Source organism: Chiloscyllium plagiosum, unplaced genomic scaffold (assembly GCF_037043375.1).
Source record: "Chiloscyllium plagiosum isolate Xiang-an unplaced genomic scaffold, Cpla_swu_hap1 HiC_scaffold_21, whole genome shotgun sequence".
NCBI classification, from domain to species: Eukaryota; Metazoa; Chordata; class Chondrichthyes; order Orectolobiformes; family Hemiscylliidae; genus Chiloscyllium; species Chiloscyllium plagiosum.
The window spans coordinates 6,861,330-6,889,187 of record NW_028270159.1 but is presented as its reverse complement, the minus strand read 5'-3'; the positions used below and the strand labels follow the sequence as shown (position 1 = coordinate 6,889,187).

Genomic DNA, 27,858 nt, shown 5'->3' with positions numbered 1-27,858 from the left:
CCTCCTGTGAAGCGCTTCTGTGGTGTTTCCTCCGGCATTTATAGTGGCCTGTCCCTGCCGCTTCCGGTTGTCAGTTTCAGCTGTCTGCTGTAGTGGCCGGCATATTGGGTCCAGGTCTGTGTTTGTTGATGGAGTTTGTGGATGAGTGCCATGCTTCTAGGAATTCCCTGGCTGTTCTTTGTTTCGCTTGCCCTATAATGGTAGTGTTGTCCCAGTCAAATTCATGTTGCTTGTCGTCTACGTGTGTGGCTACTAGGGATAGCTGGTCGTGTCGTTTCGTGGCTAGTTGATGTTCATGGATGCGGATCATTAGCTGTGTTTGTCCTATAGTGTTTTGTGCAGTCCTTGCATGGGATTTTGTACACTACATTAGTTTTGCTCATGCTGGGTATCGGGTCCTTCAGTTGTTGTCTGAGTGTGGCTGTTGGTTTGTGTGCTGTTATAAGTCCTAGTGGTCGCAGTAGTCTGGCTGTCATTTCAGAGATGTTCTTGATGTATGATAGTGTGGCCAGTCCTTTGGGCTGCGGCATGTCCTCGTTCTGTTGTACAGTAATGCAAAGGTTAGAACAAACAGTCTTACCACAAATTCAACCCAAACTCTGGGTCAGATACGTTGATGACACCTTTGTAATCATTAAAAACACGGAAATAGAGAAAACACACCGGATCATCAACTCCACACTCACAGGAATCCGATTCACGAGAGAGGAAGAAAAGGATAACCAACACTGGCTAGGTGCATCAGAGTGTGCTACATTGTGACACCTGGTATGTGGTAAGTAATATGAGCTTGGCTGGGGTACCAGTGAAGATGCCAAAGTAGGTTTCTCAGATCCTGAACCAGAAGCAAAATAAAATTATCAACGATTCCTACTCTTGACCACTTTCCGGTACCTCTTGCTGAAAAGTGCATGTGTATGCAGCTTTAACTATTAAGTCCAAGTTTTTTTTTCACTGCAACAATTGCTGACTTTAGAGCGTCACAGCTCACTGGAGTAATTAATGGAGAGTGCCAACAGTATATGAAAATGATAATCATGCTGGGAGAGGAGAAGATTAAACAGAACAGGGTAAATAAACCAAACTTATCTAATTGTGATGAAGAACATGCATGCTGCCAATGATTGGACAGACTCAGTGGCGATTGGGTAATTCTGACAGTAAAAAAGCATTGCTTTAGTTAAATTGAGTATATGATTCTTGGAGGTGATTTCATAGAATCACAGAATCCCTGCAATGCAGAAAGAGGTCATTCAGCCCATCAAGTCTGCACCAAACCACCCCAAAGAGCATCCCAGCTGGCTTTAGTATCTGAGGAGATGCAATGGTGCTGAACATTTTGCATTCAACAGCAAACATTCTCACTTCTTCTGACCTTATGATGGAAGGAAGGTCATTAATGAAGCAGCTGAAGATGGTTGGACCGAATATCACTATCCTGAAAAATCCTGTAGCGATGTCCTGAGATGACTAAGCTCCAACAATCTCAACAATTTTTCTATGTGTCAGGTATGATTCCAATCAGCAGAGAATCTGTCACTTGATACCCATTGATTCCATTATTGATCGGTCAAATGCAGCTTTGGTGTTAAGGGTTCTCACTCTCACTGTCACTCTCCCCTTGGGAATTCAGCTCTTTTTTTCTATGTTTAAACTCAGGCGGTAATGTGGTCAGGAGCTGAGTGGTCCTGGTGGAACCCAAACTGGGTATTATTGTACAGGTGCTGCTTGATAGCACTGTTGTGTTCCATCACTTTACTGATGATCAAGAGTTGACTGAAAGGACAGTAATTGGCAGGGTTGGATTTGTCCTGCTTTTTGTGTACTGGGTAATTTTCCATATTGTCAGGTAGATGCCAGTATTGTAGCTGTACTGCAACAGCTTGGCTATAGTAATATTGGGCAAGCATCCAAGAGAATTCATTTTTTTTTTGAAATGGGATGCTATCCACCTGGATGTCCACATAAAGCACACGTTGGTGCAGTTTAGTATGTTGATGAAGTCCACCACTTACATAATGCACCATCTGCTAAAACACAAATTTTGAAAGCTGGATGCCGTGGTATTGATTATAATGACATTTATGGAAATGTGAATTAAACAAGGTGATTGATCCAGTGGAAGCCAATAGGTTCTTTGACTTCCTTTAGTTTTAAGTCATGAATGCTAGGCAACAGCAAAATGCACCCAGAGTTTCTGTTCTTTGATATCCCCAGATGGTGGAATGTCTCCAGACCCCTGTTGCTGGGAGCCATGTCTAACTCCTTTCAGCAGTCGAATCACTGCTCTGAAAAGGCAGCTAAATATTGAAATGAAGGTTAAGCAGGGAGCTGAAAACATGATCCAAATGTATTCAAATGGACCATCGAAGGTAAGATTTCTATGTTTCACTTTCACCAGACATTAAAGATTTTAGAGAAGTTATGTACTGCGTGGTGGTGCACTAGAATTAATATCACAGAAACTGCATACCCTTCGTTCTTACACATGTCCACTGAAGCTCTTGATTAGCTTTGGTGTCTTTTTGGTAGCTCTAAAGTTTGAATTTGATAGAAACATTTGATGAATAGCACAGGATTTGACTTAAGCACAAAACTGGATTTAGTCAGAAAATTTACAATAAAAAAAAAGTGTGCCTGGAAGCAGGCTGATGTGTAAAATTGTCTATTTAAAGCTTAATGTGTTGCTGGAAAAGCGCAGCAGGTCAGGCAGCATCAAAGCAGGAGAATCGACGTTTCAGGCATAAGCCCATCTTCAGGAATGAGGAGGGTGTGCCAAGCAGGCTAAGATAAAAGGAAGGGAGGAGGGACTTGGGGGAGGGGCGTTGGGGATGCAATAGGTGGAAAGAGGTTAAGGTGAGGGGGTGGGGGCGGAGAGGTCAGGAAGAAGATTGCAAGCCAAGAAGGTGGTGCAGAGTCAAAGGATTGGGACTGAGAAAAGGTGGGGGGAGGGGAAATGAGGAAGCTGGAGAAATCTGCATTCATCTCTTGTGGTTGGAGGGTTCCTAGGCGGAAGATGAGGCGCTCTTCCTCCAGGTGTCGTGTTGCTATGGTCTGGCAATGGAGGAGGCCAAGGACCTGCATATCCTTGGCGGAGTGGGAGGGGGAGTTGAAATGTTGAGCCATGGGGTGGTTGGGTTGGTTGGTGCAGGTGTCCCAGAGGTGTTTTCTGAAACGTTCCGTAATTAGGTGGCCTGTCTCCCCAATGTATAGGAGGCTACATCTGGTGCAGCGGATGCAGTAAATGATGTGTGTGGAGGTACAGGTGAATTTGTGATGGATATGGAAGGATCCCTTGGGGCTTGGAGGGAAGTGAGGGGGGAGGTGTGGGCGCAAGTTTTGCACTTCTTGCGGTTGCAGGGGAAGGTACCAGGAGTCGAGGTTGGATTGGTTGGGGGTGTGGACCTGACGAGGGAGTGGTTTTTCTGGAATGCTGATAGGGGAGGGAAATATATCCTTGGTGGGGTCTGTTTGGAGGTGGCAGAAATGACGAAGGACCATCGCCAGAAAGTGGCAACACGACACCTGGAGGAAGAGCGCCTCATCTTCCGCCTAGGAGCCCTCCAACCACAAGGGATGAATGCAGATTTCTCCAGCCTCCTCATTTCCCCTCCCCCCATTTTTTCTCAGTCCCAACCCTCAGACTCAGCACCGCCTTCTTGACCCGCAATCATCTTCCTGACCTCTCCACTCCCACCCCACTTCGGCCTATCACCCTCACCTTAACCTCCTTCCACCTATCGCATTCCCAACGCCCCTCCTCCCTACCTTTTTATCTTAGCCTGCTTGGCACACCCTCCTCATTCCTGAAGAAGGGCTTATGCCCAAAACGTCGATTCTCCTGCTCCTTTGATGCTGCCTGACCTGCGGTTTCCAGCAACACATTTTTCAGCTCTGATCTCCAGCATCTGCAGTCCTCACTTTTTCCTGTTTAAAGCTTATGTGGGATCATGTTCAAATAACAACTGAAATCAGTGGTGAAAATAGCCTCTTTATTCAGCAACCACAATAGCATATGTTCGAGGCAGCAATAAAATCCCAAAGTACAGTTCTTACAAGACCCTCTTTATACACAGTTCTTATATAAACTAAAATTCCATTACTATGGTGTTACATTGTTTTATCTATAGTACACAAAGGTTTGAGTGGCTTCTGTCCTGGGAGACAAGAGATGGGTTAAAACATGTGCTAAGTGCTGGCTGCTACTCCTGATAGGATTAAGTGTCTGTCTGGTCTGCTTCCATAATTAAGAGGCATTAGTCCTTTTGTCTTTTAAGTTAGTAAATGTCAGTTTTAAAAAAAATACTTGGCCTATATGCTCTAAATAAGTTAGAAATTATGCTGTACTTTTTAAAAGAATAAAGGATACTAACTGATTACCGCAGCTGGGTTGTGAGATTTGTTTACTGTTTGCAGGTGAGAGTTTCATTCATTCAATTTCATAAGTGCTGTTTTGACAGTTTCTTAAAGGGATAATGGCCCAGTTAAAAGATATTTAACAATGGTAAGGTCCTAGGGAGTGTTGCTGAACAAAGAGACCTTGGAGTGCAGGTTCATAGCTCCTTGAAAGTGGAGTTGCAGGTAGATAGGATAGTGAAGGCGGTGTTTGGTATGCTTTCCTTTATTGGTCAGAGTATTGAGTACAGGAGTTGGGAGGTCATGTTGCAGCTGTACAGGACATTGGTTAGGCCAATGTTGGAATATTGCATGCAATTCTGATCTCCTTTGTATCGGAAACTTGCAAGGGTTCAGAAAAGATTTACAGGGATGTTGCCAGGGTTGGAGAATTTGAGCTATAGGGAGAGGCTGGACAGGCAGGGGCTGTTTTCCCTGGAGCATCAGAGGCTGAGGCGTGACCTTATAGAGGTTTGCAAAATTGAGGGGTATGGATAGGATAAATAGACAGTCTTTTCCCTGGGGTCGGGGAGGGCATAGATTCAGGGTGAGAGTGGAAAGGTATAAAAGAGACCTAAGGGGCAACTTTTTCATGCAGAGGGTGTTACGTGTATGGAATGAGCTGCCAGAGGAAGTGGTGGAGGCTGGTACCATTGCAACATTTAAGAGGCATTTGGATGGGTATATGAATAGGAAGGGTTTGGAGGGCTATGGGCTGGGTGCTGGCAGGTGGGACTAGATTGGGTTGGGATATCTGGTCGGAATGGACAGGTTGGACAGAAGGGTCTGTTTCCATGCTGAACATCTCTGACTCTAAGTACATATTAATTGGAGAAAATGTTTGTATTCTGTAATATATTCAGGTCTGAAAGTAAGGGCTGATTAATGTAATCTTTCCATAGTTTTGGTGGGTCATGGAGACATGATGGCTGTGATGTTATTGTTCTGAATAGGTTCGTGGTTTTTGATATTTATTCAGAGGTAGCTTTTGATGTAAGTAGGTCTGATAAGGGTTGAAGGTGTAAAGGAGCAGTAAGGGATTTGGAAGTATTGCTTTAATTTTAGTCTATCTTGCAGTAGTAAAATATACTACAGAACTGTGGTTTTATGAACGAATAAATGAAACCATGTTACAGTAATAACAGGTTAGTAAAGGGAGTATGAATGAATGAACGAACGAGGACCCAGTATTGGTGCATATAGTGAGCTGGTGAGTGAGTTAATAAAGGTAACCTATACAACACTTTCTCACACTTAGAAGGGAGGAAGTTTCTGAAAAAGGACGAAATTTGAAATTAGAGTTAAAAGTTGATTGGGGTCATCTAATTTTTGATTTTCTTTGCTTGGAATGAGAAGATTGTGTTTTGAAGCGATCATGTTTCGTTGTGTAAGAACTTTTGAAAAATTAACTTAAAATAGTTGCATAGCTACTAAATCATATCTAATAGAATAACAGTTGACAATAGACAATATATGTAATGTGATGCATTTAAGGGTTACAGTTTGTTTGTGGTAACTCTCAATGTTTTAGATCAACCAAATGTTATTGCTTACCTTCTATGAGGACTCACCTGGCCTTTGTTCTGTTTTTTGACAGTCATTCAGCAGTGTTGGAAAAGTTTCAGTACACCATGCTACCATATATCAGCACTGTAATATTTCTTTTGTCACTATGCTCTTTTTTTTCTCATGCCAGAGTCTGATCTGCGAAAGTGATGTTGTGACATGGAGACAGAGTCAAATCAAATCAGCCTTTCTACCTATATATTTGTAACACAGTAAACCATTTGAAGATGCACAGTAGTTATTTCAATGATTCCTAATCAGACTTCTGAATAGCCAACCCAGACTTAATGGATAATTTCTTAGTATGACTATGAAAAAATAGTAATTAATGAATAATTTGTATCTTAAACAAAAGACTTAATAATTTACTAAATAGACAACTTTAGCAGGAAAAATTAAACTAGATAATCTAATAAATTTGTATGTGTTAAACCCAAGTCTCATAATCAGACAAAGAAGCACAGATAAGTAGTAAATAAAAGAAATAACAAATCTCGACGTATTATAGAGTCACATTGAAATGTACAACACGGAAATAGACCCATCAGTCCACCTCGTCCATGCCGATCAGATATCCCAACACAATCTAGTCCCACCTGCCAGCACCTGGCCCATATCCCTCCAAACCCTTCCTGTTCATATACCCATTCAGATGCCTCTTAAATGTTGTAATTGTACTGGTCTCCACCAGTTCCTCTAGCAGCTCATTCCATACACTCACCACTCTGCATGAAAAGGTTGCCCCTTAGGTCTCTAATATTTTTCCCCCCCTCCCCTTTCACCCTAAACCTATGCCCTTTAATTCTGGACTCCTTGTGGCACTCCACTGATCACAGGCCTCCAGCCTGAAAAATGACCCCTGTCTTCTACCTTTGAGCCAGTTCTATATCCAAGTGGCTAGTTCTCCCTGTACACCATGAGACCTAACCTTGCTAACCAGTATCCCATGAGGAACCTTGTCAAATGCCTTACTGAAGTCCATGTAGATAATGTCTACCAATCCTCTTTGTTACTATTTCAAAAAACTCAATCAAATTTGTGAGACATGATTTTCCACGCACAAAACCATGCTGACTATCCCTAATCAGTCCTTGCCTTTCCAAATACATGTACATCCTGTCCTCGATTCCCTCCAACAACATGCCCACCACCAACATCCGGCTCATCAGTCTATAGTTCTCTGGCTTGTCCTTACCATCTTTCTTAAACAGTGGCACCATGTTAGCCAACCTCCAGTCTTCTGACACCTCACCTGTGACTGCCGATGATTAAAATATCTCAGAAAGAGGCCCAGCAATCACTTCCTTAACTTCCCACAGTCTAGAGTATAACTGATCAGGTCCTGGGTATTTATCCACTTTTGTGTTTCAAGATATCCAGTACTTCCTCTTCTGAAATATGTACATTTTTCAAGATATCACTATCTATTTCACTATGTTCTATATCTTGCATGTCCTTTTCCTCAGTAAACAGTGATGCAGAATACTCGTTTTAGTTTCTCCCCCATTTCCTGCTTTTCCACATAAGCTGCCTTGCTGATCTTTGAGGGGCCCTATTTTCTCCCTAGTTACCCTTTTGTCCTTAGTGTATTTACAAAATCCCTTTGGATTCTCCTTAATTCTATTTGCCAAAGCGCTCTCATGTCCCCTTTTTTTTTTGCCCTCCTGATTTCCCTCTTAAATGTACACCTACAGCCTTTATACTCTTCTAAGGATTTACTCGATCTAGCCTGTATGCCTGACATATGCTTCCTTCTTTTTCTTAAACAAACCCTCAATTTCTTTAGTCATCTTCTTCAGGGGGTTTAGCTTGAATAAAGAAACCATGAGTAACAGAAGGAGGATTGGGATTGCATAGTATTTTTGGTCTTTTTTTTAAACTATCCAGCTTGCTTTTGTTAATTACAGTAGCTACTGAATACAGGAAATGTGCAAAGGTATTTCAGTGGCGATAGGTTGGATGGGAGAGGATTATGTCGAGAAGGTATAGGTGGTCAGTCTCGTGGCAATTGGTGCCTTAGGGTTTAGTGATTTTTGGTATGAGTGCTCAATAATGCAATCTGTACAGTTCATGTTGAGAGGGGAACAGGCAAATGTTTCAAAGTAACAGTTTTCGGTTGACGGAGCGGATGAGGTTTTGGAATTGTGCCATCTCATGATGAGTGGCATAGGATTATTGCTAAGATGACAATAAGGTCAAGAGTGATGCTTGGCTACACAATATGAGCATTTAAATGCATTTCAGCTGGGTAGCTGCATTCATGACTTCCAATGGTATTATTACATGTTTTATTTATACAGTCACATTGGAGTTTTAGCTGGCCTGAGATATCACAGAGGGCATAATATTCAGAAGAGATAACATTTAAGATAAATGAAGTATTTTTTCTCTGTGGGTACGGAATCTGTGGAATTCTTTGCAGAGGACTGTCAAGACTATGTCATGAAATATATTCCATGTGGAATTGAGGATGATCAGTTCAGCGGCTATCTAATTGAATTGCGGAACTGGCTTGATGGACTGAATTCTGCTCCTATGTCTTATACCCTAACCCTGCTCTAAGCATACGTTCAATCACTGAAATAACCCTCTACTATCACCATCATCTTCTTGCCTCTTGGCTAGTTTTGGATCCAACATGCCATTTTGTTTTGGATCTCTCAGGTTCTTAATTTATTAACTGATATGCCAGGTGGGACATGAAGAATGGGTTACACCTGAACTGGAGGGACACAAATGTTCTAGGTGGGAGATTTGCTCATGTGATTTGGGAGGGTTTAAACTAGTTTGGCGGGGGGGGGTGTGGGAATCAAAGCCACATATGAGAGGGGGACAGTTGCAGATGGGGCAGTGACAGGATGTAGTGAATCTATCAGGAAGGTTTCTCATGCAATGAAACAAAGGAATCATTCAAGTGTCTGCTTTAACACAAGGAGTGTCAGAAACAAGAGTGACTAACTTAGAGCATGTATCAGTACTTAGGGCTACGATGTTGTGGCCACAATGGAGATGTGGGTTTCACAGGGGCAGGAATGGTTGCTTGATGTTCCAGGGTTTAGAACATTTTAAAAAGAACAGGGAGGTTGGAAAAAGAGGGGATGTAGCATTTCTAATCGGAGAGTGCATTGCAACTACAGAAACAAAGGTTATTGAGGAAGGTTTGTCTTCTAAGTCAGTATGGGTGGAAGTTAGGAACAGCATTGGGGATTTTCTACAGACCCCCTAATAGCAGTAGAGAGATTGAAGAACTCCGAGGTGGGCAGATTTGGAAAAATGCAGATGTAGCAGGGTGGTTGTTATGGGTGATTTCAACTTTCCCAATATCGACTGGAACCTCCTAAGTGCACATGGATTGGATGGAACCATTTTTGTCAGGTGGGTTCAGGAGGGTTTCCTTACTCGCTATGTATTCAGACCGACGAGGGGAGAGGCCATTTTGGATTTGGTGCGCAGCAATGAGCCAAGACAGGTGTCAGATCTCGCAGTGGGAGAACACTTTGGCAACAGTGATCACAACTGCCTCACATTTACCATAGCCTTCGAGAGGGAAAGGAGCAGTTACGAAGGGAAGATATTTAAGTGTCACAATTTCCTTTTCCCCAATATCAGACAGGAGTTGGGAAGTACAGACTGGGAGCAATTGTTCCACAGGGTACAGTAGATATGTAGAGACTATTTAAGGAGCAGTTATTGCGAGAGATGCACAAATTTGTTCCTCTGAGACTGGTAAGATTAAGGAACCTTGGATGATGAGAACAGAGGAGCTTCTTGTCAAAAGGAAGAAGGCAGCTCACGTAAGGTGGAGGAAGCAAGGATCTAGCAAGGCTTTAGAGGATTACAGGCTTGCTAGAGAGGAGCTCAAAAATTGACTGAGGACAGCCAGGAGGGGGCACAAAAAAGGCTTAGTAAGAGGGATTAGAGAGAACCCAAAGGCATTTTACTCATATATGAGGAATAAGAGAATGATCAGGGAGAAGGTAGGGACGATCAGGGATAGCAGAGGGAACTTGTGCGTAGAGTCTGAGCAGATAGGGGAAGCCCTAAATGAGTTTTCTTTTTTGCTTCAGTTTTCACTAAGGAAAGGGACCTTGTTGTGAATGAAAATTTTGAGGAGCTGGGGTACAGACTTGACCAGATCAAGATTGATGAAGTCGATGTGCTGGAAAGTTTGCAAAAACATTAAGATCGATAATCCCCAGGGCCAGACCAGATTTATCATAGGCTGCTCTGGGAAGCGAGAAAGGAGGTTGCTAAGCCGCTGGCGATGATCTTTGCCTCCTCACTCTCCATGGGAGTTGTACCGGAGGATTGGAAGGAGGCAAATGTTGTTCCTCTTTTCAAGGGCAATAGGGAAATCCTTGGCAATTGCAGACCAGTCAATCTTACATCTGTGGTCAGCAAAGTTTTGGAAAGATATGAGGGATAAGATTTAATGACTATTTGGCAAAGCATTGTGTGATTAAAGGCAGTCAGCATGGCTTTGGGAGGGACAGGTCATGCGCCTCAAATCTTATTGAATTCTTTGAGGAGGTGTCAAGACAGGTTGATGAAGGTCAAGCAGTTGGTGTGGTGTATGTGGACTTCAAGGTATTTGGTAAGGTTCCCTATGGTAGGCTCATTCATAAAGTCAGGGAGTATGGGGTACAGGGACATTTGGCTATCTGGATTCAGAATTGGCTGGCTGACAGAAGGCAGAGTGTGGTTGTAGATGGAAAGTATTCTGCCTGGAGGTCAGTGTTGAGTGAGGTCCCGCAGGGCTCAGTACTTGGGCCTCTGCTCTTTGTAGTTTTTATAAATGACTTGGATGAGGACATTGAGGGGCGGGTTAGTAAATTTGCAGATGACACAAAGGTTGGAGGTACCATCGATAGTATCGAGGGCTATTGCAGGCTGCAGCGCAACATAGGATGCAGCGCTGGGCTGTGAAATGGCAGATGGAGTTCAACCTGGATAAATGCGAAGTGATGCATTTCGGAAGGTCAAGGTCGAACTCGAATGCTGAATATAGGATTAAAGACAGGATTCTTGGCAGTGTGGAGGAACAGAGGGATCTGGGTGTGCAGTACATCCCTCAAAGTTGCCACCCAAGTTGATAGGATTGTTAAGAAAGCATGTGGTGTCTTGGCTTTCATTAATACGGGTATCGAGTTTAAGAGCTGCAAGGTTTTGCTGCAGCTCTACAATTCCCTGATGAGATCACACTTGGAATATTGTGTCCAGTTCTGGTCACCCTACTATAGGAAACATACAGAGGCTTTGGAGAGGATGCAAAGAAGGTTTACCAGGATGTTGTCTGGACTGGAGGGCTTGTCTTATGAAGAAAGGTTGAATAAGCTCGGACTTCTCTCTGGAGAGAAGAGACCTGATTGAGGTATACAAGATAACGAGAGGAATAGATAGAGTCCATAGAGTCATAGAGATGTACAGCATGGAAACAGACCCTTCCATCCAACCCGTCCATACTGACCAGATATCCCAACCCAATCTAGTCCCACCTGCCAGCACCCGGCCCATATCCCTCCAAAGCCTTCCTATTCATATACCTATCCAAATGCCTCTTAAATGTTGCAATTGTACCAGCCTCCACCACATCCTTTGGCAGCTCATTCCATACACGTACCACCCTCTGCGTGAAAATGTTGCCCCTTGGGTCTCTCTTATATCTTACCCCTCGCACCCTAAACCTATGCCCTCTAGTTCTGGACTCCCTGACCCCAGGGAAAAGAGTTTGCCTATTTATCATAATTTTGTAAACCTCTATAAGGTCATCTCTCAGCCTCCGGCACTCCAGGGAAAATAGCCCCAGCCTGTTCAGCCTCTCCCTGTAGCTCAGATCCTCCAACCCTGGCAACATCCTTTTAAATCTTTTCTGATCCCTTTCAAGTTCCACAACATCTTTCCGATAGGAAGGAGACCAGAATTGCATGCAATATTCCAACAGTGGCCTAACCAATGTCCTGTACAGCCGCAACATGACCTCCCAACTCCTGTACTCAATACTCTGACCAATAAAGGAAAGCATACCAAACACCGCCTTCACTATCCTATCTACCTGCGACTCCACTTTCAAGGAGCTATGAACCTGCACTCCAAGGTCTCTTTGTTCAGCAACACTCCCTAGGACCTTACCATTAAGTGTATAAGTCCTGCTAAGATTTGTTTTCCCAAAATGCAGCACCTCGCATTTATCTGAATTAAATTCCATCTGCCACTTCTCAGCCCATTGGCCCATCTGGTCCAGATCCTGTTATAATCTGAGGTAACCCTCTTTGCTGTCCACTACACCTCCAATTTTGGTGTCATCTGCAAACTTACTAACTGTACCTCCTTATGCTCGCATCCAAATCATTTATGTAAATGACAAAAAGTAGAGGGCCCAGCACTGATCCTTGTGGCACTCCACTGGTCACAGGCCTCCAATCTGAAAAACTACCCTCCACTACCTTTGTCTTCTACCTTTGAGCCAGTTCTGTATCCAAATGGCTAGTTCTCCCTGTATTCCATGAGATCTAACCTTGCTAATCAGTCTCCCATGGGGAATGCCTTACTGAAGTCCATCTAGATCACATCTACTATTCCGCTCTCATCAATCTTCTTTGAGTTTTTATGAAGTAGTAACAATCACATTTGAGAGACATGATTTCCCACTCACAAAGCCATATTGACTATCCCTAATCAGTCCTTGCCTTTCCAAATATATGTACATCCTATTCCCTCCAACAACTTGCCCACAACTGAGGTCAGGCTCACCGGTCTATAGTTTCCTGGCTTGTCTTTACCACCCTTAAACAGTGGCACCATGTTTGCCAACCTCCAGTCTTCTGGCACCTCACCTGTGACTATCGATGATACAAATATCTCAGCAAGAGGCCCAGCAATCACTTCTCTAGTTTCCCACAGAGTTCTCAGGTACACCTGACCAGGTCCTGGGGATTTATCCACTTTTAACTGTTTCAAGACATCCAGCACTTTCTCCTCTGTAATCTGGACATTTTGCAAGATGTCACCATCTATTTCCCTACAGTCTATATCTTCCATATCCTTTTCCACAGTAAATACTGATGCAAGATATTCATTTAGTATCTCCCCCATTTTCTGTGGCTCCACACAAAGGCCGCCTTGCTGATCTTTGAGGGGCCCTATTCTCTCCCTAGTTACCCTTTTGTCCTTTGATATATTTGTAAAATAGCCAGAGACTTTTCCCCAGGGCAGGATTGACTGGTACGAGTGGTCATAGTTTTAAGATATTAAGAGAAATGTATAGAGGAGATGCCAGATGTAGGTACTTTACGCAGAGAGTTGTGAATGCATGGAATGCAATACCAGTGATGGTGGTGGAAGCAGAGTCATTAGGGACATTTAAGCAACTGCCAGACGTGCACATGGATAGCAGAGAGTTGAGGGGTGAGTAAGTTAAGTTATTATATTTTACATTAGGATTAAACTTCAGCTCAATATCATGGGCCTAAAAGCCGGTTCTGTGTCGTACTTTTCTATGTACTTTGAGGGACCTTAGCAAAATCTTTTGCTCAAAGTTCAGGTAGACCACATCAAATGTCTTGCACTCATCAGGCCTTCCCGTCTCAGGCGACTGACTGTGTGGAGTTTGCACGTTCTCCCTGTGTCTGCGTGGGTTTCCTCCGGGTGCTCCGGTTTCCTCCCACAGTCCAAAGATGTGCAGGTCAGGTGAATTGGCCATGCTAAATTGCCCGCAATGTTAGGTAAGGGGTAAATGTAGGGGTATGGGTGGGTTGCGCTTCAGCGGGTTGGTGTGGACTTGTTGGGCCGAAGGGCCTGTATCCACACTGTAATGTAATCTAATCTAATCAACATTCCTCATTATCTCTTAAAAATTTGATTAAATTGATCAAATGTGACCTTCTCTAACAGATCCCTGCTGACCCTTCCTGATTTCACTTGGAGGATATCGATCAGATATATTCCATCCCTCTGAAGTCTTTCTAATAACTTCACTACTGTGATTAAACTGACTGATCTATATTTCCCTTGTCTATCCCCTCCACCATTTTTAAATAATGCGACAAAGTAAGCAGTCCTCTTTGCTAAACTCACTATTTTCCTAATCTAGATGTGTTTCCTCTGCTTTCCAGAGTTGTTTATTCACGTTTTAACTTCGCATTCCATCTGTTTCTTTCCCCTCTGATTTACTTGACAGGATCCTATTCCCTGTTAATCCTAGTTTAAATTCGCTCGAAGAGCTTAAGCAGATCTATGAGGATGTTGATCACATCCCAGTTCAGACATAGCCTGACCAACTTGTATTGTTCCCACTTCCCTCAGAAACATCCCCTGCCTTCAGAATCTAAAGCCCTCTCTATTGCACCATCTCTGCAGCCATCTCTCCAGCTATAATGTCTTAGACTCACTAAGGTGTGTTACAAGTTCTGCTTTTCAATTTCCTGCTTAATTCCTTCACGTCTGCTTGCAGGACCTCATTTCTCAAGTCTTTATCGTCTCCATGTGGACCACCACCTGTGCCTGTTGATCCTCTTCCTTCAGAATGCCCTGCAGCTGCTCTGTTGCATCCTTGACCGAGGCAACAATACTTGAGTCACATCTAGGACCACAGAATATCTGTCTACTCACTCACATTCCATATCATTATTGACCTTAAACAATCACTCAGTCATTTACTTTCTCCCTCACAGGTGAGCCACCCACAATGCCACACCCTTGCCTCTGACTGCCTGGTGTCCACAGAGATGACATCACACTCACCACTTTTCAAGGTTGACAAAACCTGCAGAGGAGATGCTCTCAGAGTTCCCTTATTATTTGCCTGGTCCCTCCTTCAGTTTGGCAATCACCCATTCCTCCTCAGCCTGTATTTCGTTATTCTGCAGGGTGACCACATCCTGAAATCCCACAAACTCCAGATTGCTCTGGGTCAAAAACCTGGAGTTCAAGTTCCTCCAGCCAGTGGCACCTCCTGCATACGTGGGTCATCAGACTACCAGCAGCATCAAGGATTTCCTGCATAATGCAGGATTTGCCTGAACTCCTAGACACATCTCAACTGAATAAAATACAAACATTTTGTTTTATTTTACCCTATTGTTACTTTAGTACAGTATAGACTATTAAACCTTATTCTTGTTGGGTCCCAATCAGATCAGTCTTTGATCTTTCTGCTTTTCTGTGAGGGTCCTCACCTCACTTGCTCTGCTGCAATGCTGACTACTGTCACAGGTCTTCACCTGCTCTTTTGAATATTTTTTCTGCTTCTGCTAAAGAAAATGATCCAAGAAAAATGATTTATTTTATGTCTGATTTCCTTAATGGAAATTGCTTCCTCTTTGAACAAATTGCTTAAAAATAAACTGAACTGTGATTGTTTCCAGGATCGTAAAATGCTAGCAGCAGCGCAACAGATGTTACAAGCCAGCAAAATAAAGATTGATATAATCCGAATGCAGATCCTAAAAATAAATCACGCCATTGGACCATCTGAGGATAACAGTGACAGCATAGGTGGGTGCCAGAAATAGGAAGCTTGCTGAAAATGTATCTATATCACAGTTCCTGTTTGGCCTTTACTTGTAAATAATGTTTGCGAGTGTGCAGTCTGTGCACTCTGTTATTGGCTGTTATATCACTTCAATGGATGGCCCCTTGCCTCAACTTTTGCTTGTGCTGCTCTGAACCAATAGTTAAGAACTGTGCTACAGCAGCCCAAAACCTCATTCTGTGAGCATGTCACTGATTACTTAGCACAAGGGAGACTGTCAGCTCTGAGGCACAAGAGATGTAACTGCTTTCTCTCTGCATCGTGTCTGTAGACACACTGCACCAGTGATTTAAGCGCTATGATCAAATGGCACTTTGACCGTTGCCAACTGAGAGGATTGAAAAGTAACTTTCTCACAACATCCAAATATCACTTTGTTAGCCCTTTTTAATATGATTTTTTTTTTCCATCCAATCTTTCTTGCATCCTGTGGGGATGCGTCTGATATCCACGCACCATTTTCCAACTTGCCTTGGTTAACTTGTGTTTATGTTATATTAGCCATGCAGTTTAGCTGTTGGCTGTCATCTTTACCTAATATCTTTTTATAAGTAGATTATTTTAAAAATACAAGTTTTAGCCACTCCAAGAAACCATATCTTACTGCTGAGACTGTTTGACCTCACTTTCTACTTTTTTTGGGTTGCAACAAAGGAATCATCAGTCCTTTGGAGCTGCGAATTGAAGAATTGAGACACCATCTCTGGGTTGAGTCTGCAATAGCAGAAGGTGCAAAAAATGCAGTGAAGTTGCTGGAAGGAAGGAGAATCCAGGACAAGAAAGTTCTTTTTGAGGTATGTTGAAGCTAATATGGGATAATAGCACAATTTATGCTAAATGAGTGAGACTGAGGAAACCTACCAAAATTGATTTCTAATTTAATTATGGAAAAACAGGTTACATTTGGTAAAATACTGCATTCGCTGGAAATACTGAAAAAGCTTTAAAAGTCAGAATTACTGAAGATTCTCAGCAAGTCGGGCAGTATCTGGAGAAAGAAAAGGCAAAAAAAAATTGTTAATCTTTCAGCTTGATGTCCTTTTTCATCAGAACTGGACAAGTAAAAGTTTTTAAGTACATGTAGATTCTGAGGAAAAAGGGTTGGGAGGTGAAGTTAAAACAAAGGAGGAAGAGCATTAATGGGACAGAAGTCAGGATTCAGTAAATGATAAAGGGGTTGATTGTGTAAGACTAAAAGGAGATGGTAATGGGACATGTAAAAGAAAAGACAGTCGAGAGGAGGTGGATTAGGGACCCGGTTCAGAGTGAGAAAATGGGGGTAGTAGTTATGGTCTGACATTGCTCAACTGAATATTGAATTTGGAAGGATTTAAAGTACCTAATTGAAAAACTCAATGCAACTTCTCAAATTTCCAATGAATTTATTTGAAATCATGTAGAAGACTGGAGACCAGGGTGGGAATGGGACGGCAACTAATCCAAAGCAATGTTCTGGGGGCATAGGTTTGCATCCTATCATGTCAAATGATGAAATTTAAATTCAATGTATAGTTTAAAAAGGCAACTATTGTTGATTGTCATAAATCCATCTAATTCTCAATGTCCTTTTTAGGAAAGGAAATTGCCAATTTTACCCAGACCCATGGCAATATGGTTGATTTTTAACTGCCCTCTGAAATAGCATAGCAAGCCACTTAGTTCAAGAGTAATTAGGGATGGTCAACAAATGCTTGCCCAGCCAGTGATGCCTATATCTCATGCACAATTAAAATTTCAGGCTTATGCTTCCAGAGTGAAGAGATGCAGAGAAAAATGGCCCATTTGGTCTCTACAGTTACTATATTGTCAGTAATGGATACAGTATATTGATAGAAGTAGAAGTAAATCTCAGTTGAATCTGGAATAAGTGTTTCCTTCTGGATGTTAGAAGGGGAAAAGTTGAAAATATAGGTTGCATCTTTAGGACATTTTAAAGGAGGATGACAAAGGAAGTGTCGTGGGTGATGGAAGAGCAGATGAAGGTGTGTGGAGCAAATAGTCCCTTTTTTTACATTTGGTATTCAGTGAAGAAAATCTGGTCTTGTGAATATGCAAAAACAAAAGCTAATGCATCTTAATTCTTTAATTTTTTTAAATCTCAATCTGAGAAAAAATTTTGTTTTAAATTGACTTTGTGATTTGAATTTTGAAATGTTGTATACTTGATCTATATAAAGTGCTCAATTTCATTTTATTTGGGGTTTAAAAGCTTATGATTTAATGATCTAGATCATAAATGTATGGGATATCTTTTGCAAACCTTTTGTTATATGCTTATGGGAATGAAGAATTTGCACTTGTGTAGCTTCCTATCTCAAAAGATATCTCAAAGCCATTAATTATTTACTGTATATGCTTTTGCACAGTCCAGTCTGACAAATTGCAGTTAGATGACAATGTTGCTTTGAGGAATACTGTGAAAATTTATCTGCTTTTTTGAGTTAAGTCAGGGGAGACCTAATGCCTACTTACTTTGGGGCCTTCAATTTAGGATTAAAGAAAATGCAGCATCTGTGTTAATAAAATTCTGATCCCTGATTTTCTCTCTCCTCTTGAACACTTTTTTTCTTTCTCTAGCTTGTTTTAAATATGTGCCCACCAGTTTCCTGTTCCCCATTGCAGCCATTTCAAATTGTTCCCATCATTTATTTGCCCATCCTTGCCTTCTCCAGCCATACATTGTACTGTTAGATCCTCTAACTCCAGCCTATTGTTTCACCTCTTTTCTCCCTCTACTTCATAACTGGTGTCTAATTTACAACACTTTAGGTCCTATTGTAAGGAATTCCTTTTCAACTTGTCATTTTATCATCTTTTTATAAAGACACCTGAAAACCCATCTTATGGGCCATGCTTTTGCTCCTTTTGCTTTTCCTTTGATATGCCTTAGGATATCACTACGCCTGAAAATATTATGGACACTTGCTGGCTACGCTTAAACATGCAGAATAAATGGTTCTTTGGCAAGGCACCAGAAAGCTATGTGTTTGTGGAATCATATCTCAGCGTGAATTTGTCTTCAGGAAGAAGGGAAAATTGGGAAGAAAAAGTTTATTCACATGTCTCATTATGACGTTTCAAAAGTAACATGATCTTACAATGTGAACAAATATTTTTTCAAGAATAAAATTGATTTGCATTTGATACTAGGCACAGTCGCAATTGCAGGAGTCAGTCCAGAAAATGGATCTGCTTCGCATGTCACTAGAGTGCTATCTGAGTGAGCTCCCTCATGGTCACCCAAAACATGAAGTTATCAAAGAAGAGCTGGAAATGGTGAATTCTCCCTCAGCAGCACTAACTAGTGTTGGAGCATCGTACCTCTCTGCAGCCTTTATCAAATCAGCTGCACTTACAGGTAGAATTTGTTTCTTTTTAAAATGTAATTGTTAGACAAAGATGTTAACTGATTAATTAATATAGTAACATTACAAGTCTCTACCAGCAAGACAAACTTGATTGAATTTTTGAGTAAGTAACCAAGAAGATGGAGGGAAGAGCAGTAGACTTTGTTTACCTGGACTTTAGTAAAACCTTTGACAAGGTTCCACATGGTAGACTAATTAGTAAAGTTAGACTCAGTTGGATTCAAGGTAACCTTGCCAATTGGATATAAAATTAGCTTAACAGCTGGAGACAGAGAATGATTGATTGTGGAGAGTTGTTTTATGCACTGGGAGCCTGTGATCAGTGGTGTTCCACAGGGATTGGTGCTGGGTCCACTTTTGTTTGTCACTTAGATAAATGATTGAGATATAGAAGGCATAGTTAATAAGTTTGCAGATGACACCACGATTGGTGGTATAGTGGACAGTGAAGAAGGTTATCTAAGATTACAAGGAGATCTTGTTCTTTTTGGGCTGAACAGTGCCAGATGAAGTTTAATTTGGATAAATAGGAGGTATTGCATTTTGGTAAAGCAAGAAAGGGCAGGTCTGGTATAATTAAAGTAGGGCCTTGGATAATGTTGTAGAGCAGAGCCACCCAGGGGTTTAGGTGCAAAAGCATTAGTATCCTGCCCAGTATGTGTAATGTCTGTGTTTCAATTTTATACAAATCTTCCCTTATTTCTTAATTTGGCAGGTACATTGGAAATAAAGTTAATAGGATGCCAGCACCTCCTTGAAAATGTCCCTGGTCGCTCATGCGTAATGAATGCATCACCCAGTCCAGGAACTCCTCTATCATCTGTTAAGTCACGATCAGGGATGAATATTCATAGACGAAATACAGCGCGTCGTTACTTAAAATCAGAGGAACGAAGTAGTGAGTATTGAATTATTGACACGAGTTTGGAAACTAAGATCTTTTTGTGTTGGAATGAAATTTATATTCCTATGTTGGGTATGTGTGCACTACCCAAGTCCAAGTAGGTATTCTGCTCCCACACATCTGCCAGCCCTCCCTCTGCCTGGCTGATGTGGGGGTTGCTCAGTAGTCATTAATTTCAATAAACCTTTCCAGATACGTAACAATAAGAAGCAGCACTATTTGCAGGTTGTGAAAGATAGCTGGGGCTTGAGGTGACTGTTACTTTTGTTTTTGCAGCTGAAGCAAGTGCTGTTTTGAAACTGGACAATCGAATTGTGGGACAAACTCATTGGTGTTCAGTGAAGAACCAAACGTGGGATCAGACCTTCAGCATTGAACTTGACAGGGTATACTAATGACACAAACCATGACCTGCCGCCTTGGTCAGCATGGTTTAAATTCTGAATTTGTCATTCTTGAGTTTATAAATGAATGAATAGAATCCAAAAGGAGATGTGATAGTAAAACCTATACAATTAATTTGATTATGCCGCACTTAGAATATTGTAGGCTGTCTTGGTCACTATGTAGTTAGGAAGGATGTCAAGGTCAAAGAGGAAATACAGAAAAGATTAACTCAGGTGACATCAATAATAAAAGTTTTTAGTAATACTGTCTGATTAAAGGATCTGGGGCTTATTTGATGCGAATAGAGAATGCTGAGATGAGATCTGATTGGAGTAGGGTAGGATGGGAACTGTTCAGAGGCAAGGATTTGAGGTAAGCAAGGATAAACCATCACTGCTGTCAAGAGTCAACAACTAAAATGTAGAAATATAGCACCATTACTAAAATGATAAGGGGAGTTCTTTTGAGATTTATTGGATGTGAAATGCTCTAACCAGTAGCGGTAGAGGCAGGATCAGAGTAGCTTTTCTTTTAAATAGGAAATGATTGTTTTAAAAATGAAAAGCAGCAAGTCTGACTAAATAGATAATCCTCTCAAACAGCCAGTAACCACATGTTAGGAAAAAAATGTATTAAAATTTATAATTCTCACAACCAAACTAAGCATGGTAGAATATACATGTGCAATTTTGACATCATTGCTTCTTCCATCAGTAAATCTGACTGATTCACCAAATCTTGCTATTGACTTCAAAAAATTACGGGCTCTTCTATTTGAAATTATAATGCCTTTAAAATGTATCACAAATAGGTTATGCTGTGACGTAAATGATCTAGCAACTGATGTATAAAAGGATACATGAATTCTGTTTTAAAGTTGTAAAATCACTTGGATAACTTATTTATACAGCATGACTTTCGGAAATTTTAACTATTTCAGAGGTTGAATAAGTGTACAAACGGCTCAGTGGTTAGCTTTGCTGTTTCACCGCACCAGGGACCTGGGTTGGATTTCAGTCTTGGCTGACTGTGTCTGTGGGGAGTTTGCACATCGTCTGCGTAGGTTTCCTGCAGGTGCTCCAGTTTCCTCCCACAGTCCAAAGGCTGTGTAGTGAGGTGGATTAGCCATGGGAAATGCATGGTTACAGAGAGTGAATCTGGGTGGAAGGCTCTTTGGAGGATCTGTATGGCCTGTTTTCCCCATTGTAGGGATTCTTTATGATTAACTGTTATGTGGGTGAATGTGGCAACCACTCTGCTTGCAGGCAGGTCCCACAAATGACAATGAGATGAAAGGTGGTGTTGATTTAAGGGAAGAGTGTCAACCATGACATTTGGAAAGCTCCATATCATCTTTGAATAGAGTTGAGATCTTTTTGGCATTCTTTCGAATAGTCATGCACTGAAGTGTCAACCTAAGTTTGGTGCTAAATTCCTGAAGTGGAGCTTGAGGTAACAACACCACCTTCTGATTTTGAAAGAATTGTTCTAAACTCTGCCATCCTGACACTTAAATCATAGTTGAGAGTGTGGTGCTGGAAAAGCACAGCCTGATGAAGGGTTTTTGCCCAAAATGTCGACTCTCCTGCTCCTCTGATGCTGCCTGACCTGCTGTGCTTTTCCAGCACCACACTCTCTACTCTAATCTCCAGCATCTGCAGTCCTCACTTTCTCCTACTTAAATATTAGGTCATAAGCTTTCCCTTGCTGCAAGGAATCTACTCTCCTTCAAGTTCAACATTACTCTGTTTAAAATTACACATGGTCACCAACTGATGCTTTGAATAATAGTGTAACTTCACTACCATCTGTCATATTCTTGCTGAGTAATAATCATGTTTATTGTGTTGCACATTTTAAAGATAATTTGCTGGTGGCTGCTAGACTAAGATTACCAGAATCTGCAATACCAATAATAGCTTGGCATGAAGTCAAAAGTGTAATGTAAACTTGCAATCATTCCATGCAGGTAATTTTAAAAAAATCTCTATTGAGAAAGATGGTATTGACACGACAAATGAAATTGGAACATGCAATAGTGTTCTGGCTTTTCTCCCATTGCTACTTTTTTAAAAAACACTGGATCTGAAACTGTGAGCCTGCATATACTAGGTTACTTCAAGTCTTTCAGCTTGCAGATTATAGATGTTTGATCATAAAACAAATGCTTCTGCATTCCCTTCTATCCATACCAATTCAATCCAGTTGAAGAAAAGGTGAAGGAGACCAGTCAACCTTACCAGGTGTTTGAGTTTTCAACATGTATAACATCACCATGGCAATCTGCAGATAATGTATATGTTGGTACAAGCCCTTCATACTACGTGGCATTTTTGTTTGTATTTAGCTTAAACAAGTACATTTTGACAAATTGCCAGTTTCCGCTAGATGCTGCAACCAAAAGCTAAACTTATTGACTATTAATTAGACCTGCATTCATATAGTTAGTGTAAAATGAGATGTAATAACATTGAAACTAAAATATTTTGAAACAGTAGATCTTGGGAAGATGTTTTATGTTCTGGAACTTTGAGCCATTGCCTTAGCCACGTGGGAGTGAGATGCGAAATTTCATTATTCAAAATTTCTCTACTTCAGACATCTGTAAATGTTCAGTTCCTGGGTGTATTCAAAACTACTATCAATAGTTTCTTTGAAAACTAAGGAATTGTGGGAAAATGAAAGTAATGTCTGTTTAATGATCTTATTGAATAGTGGAGCAGACTTGAAAAGCTTAATCCTGTTATTTCTTACTAAACTTCTCTAATATATCTATGGTAGTAATTCTGAGCACAATTGTTTAATTGTAATTTTTATTTAGTTTGTTTGCTCAGAGGTGTCCATGCAAGTTAATAGTAGGCTTATTGTAATGTAATGTAGAGACTTATTCTGCAGGTTTTGATTTTTCCTTCTATGTAGTCCCGTGAGTTGGAAATAGCTGTTTACTGGCGGGACTGGCGAGAACTGTGCGCAGTAAAATTTCTGAGACTCGAAGATTTCTTGGACAACCAATGCCATGTGATGACCCTGTGCTTGGAACCACAGGGGGTGCTTTCTGCAGAGGTTTGTCTGTTGTTTCTCCTCTTTGTGTTTGCACAGTACGCCTTGCAATTGGTCCTCCCTATGGAGGAAGCAACTGACCCACTCGAGCCAAATAATTTCTACTGCAAATCCTTTCTCTGGGAGGGAAGGTTGGGATGACCAATTAACTTCCTCCTGTTTCCTCTCTGATTATTTGTCTTGTACTCTACTTGAGTTCAAAATATAACTGCTAAATGTAGGAATTGTGGAGTTCAATGCTGTGATTCAAACTGCTCTACCAACGCAAGAGTATTTTTAAAGAAATACAATTGTTTGCATGCATCCATTCATCACATTATTGAGGATGTTGTTTTAATCACATCCTGTGCAAATGAAACGTTTCTGAAGGTTCAGTAATAATGTGAACTGTTACAGGTGATCTTCTGTAACCCTGCCATTGACCGATGCCCAAAGTTACGACGACAGAATCGAATTTTCCCAAAAGAGAAAGGTGAGTTTTATCAAATCAACTGACCACACAGCAAAATATAATAAAACTATCAAGCATAGTGGAGATTTGTTCTGTGTGTAACTGTGAACATTTTGTTAAAATCCAATAGTGTAACATCTTTTTTAATTTTGAGTTTTTTTGTGATTCAAACCTGAAGTAATTACTGGATCCTTTAAAAGAAAATGTTGATTGAGAGTTTTGCGGGGGTAGAGGTGTAGTACTCGTGTTAGGGCAGGGGAAACAATGGCATTGTTGCTGGGCTAGTAACCCAGGTAATGCTCTGGGGACCTAAGTTCAAATCCCACCACAGCAGATGGTAGAATTTGAATTTAGTGAACCAAAACAAAACTGGAACTGGAAGTCTAATGCTGAAAATATTGTCAATTATTATAAAAAGCCATTTGGATTTACCAAAATCTTTAGGGAAGGAAACTGCCGTCCTTGCAACATGGCAATGTGGTTGACTCTTAACTGCTGCTGATGACCCAAAGCACCTCATGAATGTCCAGTCTCGAGTTGCTAGATCCGTCACTAAGGAATTCAATGTTCACCACTGGCTCAGTAGCACCAGTACAGACCAAGCTGCTCAAGTCCTAAAGGATAAAGTCCTGCTAGGCTGGGTCTGCTGTAGGGAGACTGGTGAGGGTATGCTTTGCCTTTTCCATTCCCTCACTGCTTGCCACAGTACCAATCTCACAGCAGGACCACTGATTCATTAGCTAGGAGGGGGATTTGCTTAAATAGGTTTCATTTCCCATGTCTGATCTGATGCCATGAGATTTGATTGGGGTCCAGAGGCAATGTTGAGGACACATATCAGCCACCAAATTATGCTCCAATATGATTTTCAACTTCATAGCCTGGCTTTCCCGCACTCTACACTTTACATTTTACCATCCAGCCAGGGGAACATCCGTAGTTCAATGAAAACTGCAAAAAGACATGCAAGGACCAGCACCAGATATACCTAAAAATGAAGTGTTGATCTGGTTGCCATTAAAAGGAGTACTTGCTTGCTAAACAGCATAAGCAGCAAGCAATAGACAGATCCAAGCTCTGCAATGCCACCACATCTAATTGAGAATGTTAGTGGATGATTAATATAATGGAGCCTGCCATATCTTTGCAAAAGGTAAGGCTGAAGCCTTTGCAACAATCTGCCAGAAGTGAGTGTAGATAATCTATCTCTGGCTTCTGCAGCAGCCCCCAACATCATAGATGCTGGTCTCTAACCCATTTGATTCACTGTATGTGATGATAAATGGTTGGAAGCACTGGATGCTGCAAATGTCATGGGTTCTGACAATATTTGGGTAATTGGGCTCCAGAATGTTCACGTCCCTAGCAAAGCTGTTCCAGTACAGCTACAACACTGATATCCTAAAGCAATGTGGAAAATTGTAGAGTTATGTCCTCTACATATACAACAGGACAAATTCAACCCAGTCAGTCTATTCTTGATAATCAGTAAAGCGAAGGGAGGTGTCTCAGCAGTACTGCTACTCTGCAGCAGTACTTGCTTTCTGTTCACTGGCACTTTGTTTAGGTTTTGCCAGGGCCACTCGGCTCCTGACTTCATTATAGCCTTGCTGAAAATATAGATACATGAGCTGAATTCCAGAAACAAGACAAGAGCGACTGCTTTTGACATCAATGTGGCATCCAGGAGCTCTAACAAACCTAGAGTCAATAGGAACCAGAGGGGAAAACCCTGCTGCTTGGATTCATACCTGGTTTCCACATACCAAAGGAAAATGGTTGTGGTTAGTCATCTCAAATCCAGGATATTTCTACATGAGTTCCTCAGGGTAAGGACATTGACCCAACCATCTTCAATACCTGCCTCATCAATAATCAACCCTCATCAGGTCAGAAGTGACGGTATTTGCTGATTTGTCCAATGTTCAGCACCATTTGCAACTTATCAGATGCTGAAACAGTTCATGCCCAAATCCAGACTTGAGCTAACTAGTGGCAAGTGACATTCATGCCATACTAGTGCCAGGCAGTAGCTGTCTCCGACAAGAGAAAATTTAACATTCGCCCCTTGGTATTAAATGGCATTACCATCACTGAATTTGCACTATCAGCATCTTGGGTGTTACCATTGACCAGAATCTGACTGTATCGGTCATATACATTCTGTGGCTGCATGAGCAGGTGAGAATCCTGCAAAAGGTAGCTCACCACCCGAGTCCCCAAAGCCTGTCGACCATCCACAACGATCAAGTCAGGCATGTGATAAAATGCACACTCCCACTTGCCTGGATGAGTGCAGCTCTAATGTTCAAGAAGCTTGACACCATTCAGGACAATGCAACCATTTGATTGACACCATGTCCCGAAATCCACCACTGCTCACTAACAGCAGTATGTACTTATCTAAAGATGTACTACAGAAATTCACCAAGGCTCCTGAGACAGCAGTTTCCAAACACACAAACCACTATAATCTAGAAGGAGAAAGGCTGCAGATAAATGGAAACACCACCACCTGCAAGTTCTCTTCCAAATCACTCACATCCAGACTTTGCAAATATATTGCTGTTCCCTCAGTGTCGCTGGGTCACAGTCTTGGATCTCCCTTCCTAGTGTTGTTGTGAGTCTGCCTACATCAAATGGACTATAGCAGTTCAAGAAGGTAGCACACCACAGTCTTTTTTCAAGAACAATTTAAGGATGGGGAATAAATGCTGGCCCATTCAGTGTCAGGAAATCCCTTGAGTGAATAAATAAAACAAAAAATATTTTGTATAATTAGCCTGCACGTGAGCATGAGATGGTCACTGCAAATCTTATACTGAAGCATCTTATTTCACAGGGAGAAACTATTTGAGAGCTTCACAGATGAATATTAATATTGCCACCTGGGGACGTCTAATGATGAGTCTGCTACCTCCTTGTAGCAGCATGACAACGATGAGTCCACCATTACCTCCAGCTGAGTCCAGTTTCACATCTCCTTCTGGAGCACCATGCACTTTCAGCACCTTGTCCCCAGAATCAAGGTAAGTCATGTGATCTAAAATTTTGCTGTTCCTGTGCGTTATAAAAATTGAAGACTGTGAACTTTTTAGTTCAAGTGAGTTGCTTGGATTCCTGAACAGGCAGCAATAAGTTTGACACCTAGGTTTGTAAGCCTACTTCTTTGACTTTAATGAGACTGAGCACTTTTGGGTGACTGTAGAGAGTGGGAAGGCCACAGGGTTAATAGTCTGAAAAGGATTACCTTAAATTGGCTGAGGTAAGTTTTTTTTTGTTCCTGCTGATGGCTTCAACTTGGTCCTTCCAATATTTTAATCAATTACATAGTTCTGTACTTCTGATTTTGCTCTAAAGGATTTCAGGCCTGGAATTATTGGTCAGATGGCAACAAGGAGTTTGCTTGTTGCCTCTGAGATGCAGTGCATGGTTCCCTGCTAATCTTTATCTAGTAGAGTGATTGTGAAGTGAGTGGCTAGTTATTTGCCTGTGTACTTGTGCATCTGACCTGCTCAATCTTTATACACAATTGTTAATGTACTGAGAAATGAAATAAAATAGGATGTTGGCTCACTTATGAAATATCAAAGCTGCAAAATGTTTTGATCATGTTTTCAAAATTATAGGAGCCTTTTTTGTTTTAGAGTGCATCTCCAAATTGCTAAATTCTAAGCCCATCGCAGAACAGCAGTTTCTACCATGAAGGTTACAGTTCAATACACTCTTGATCGCAGAACTGTTAGTGCCGGAAGAGTCCATTGTGTCTGCACTGACTCTAGCCTTTTAATCTCATTACAATTTCCTGCCATTTTCTTCCCCCATAACCCCGTATATTATTTCCATCTAAACAATCATCCAGTACCCTCTCGAATGCCTCAATAGAACCTGCCCCCACCGTGCTTCCAGGCTGTGCATTCCATAGCCTAACAATCTACTGTGAGACAATATGTTTTTCTCTCTTTGCATTTGCTATTTTTGCAACATTGTTAATACTGTACTTCTTGATTCATTTAGAAGTGTGAACAGTTTCTTCCTATCCAGACACCTCATGATTTTGGAAACCTGTATCTGATCTCTTTTCAGCATCTCAACAAGGAAAACAGTCTAACGTCTGCAACATTTCCACATAACTAAACTCATCCCTGGAACCATTCTTGAAAGCCTCTTCTGCATTGTCTCCAAAACATTCATATCC

The 27,858-nt window shown here is 41.4% G+C and overlaps 1 protein-coding gene across 1 annotated transcript in view; it reads left to right on the top strand.

The window, feature by feature from the left end:
* LOC122564991 (serine/threonine-protein kinase N2-like) overlaps positions 1-27,858 on the top strand; it is a 56,595-nt gene that overhangs the window by 3,302 nt on the left and 25,435 nt on the right. Inside the window, exons 3-11 of the mRNA XM_043720594.2 lie at positions 2,218-2,372; positions 15,324-15,453; positions 16,145-16,284; positions 18,641-18,848; positions 19,574-19,756; positions 20,039-20,148; positions 23,069-23,212; positions 23,606-23,681; positions 26,503-26,689. Coding sequence (XP_043576529.1) covers positions 2,218-2,372; positions 15,324-15,453; positions 16,145-16,284; positions 18,641-18,848; positions 19,574-19,756; positions 20,039-20,148; positions 23,069-23,212; positions 23,606-23,681; positions 26,503-26,689 — 1,333 coding nt within the window. The remainder of the gene's footprint in view (positions 1-2,217; positions 2,373-15,323; positions 15,454-16,144; positions 16,285-18,640; positions 18,849-19,573; positions 19,757-20,038; positions 20,149-23,068; positions 23,213-23,605; positions 23,682-26,502; positions 26,690-27,858) is intronic.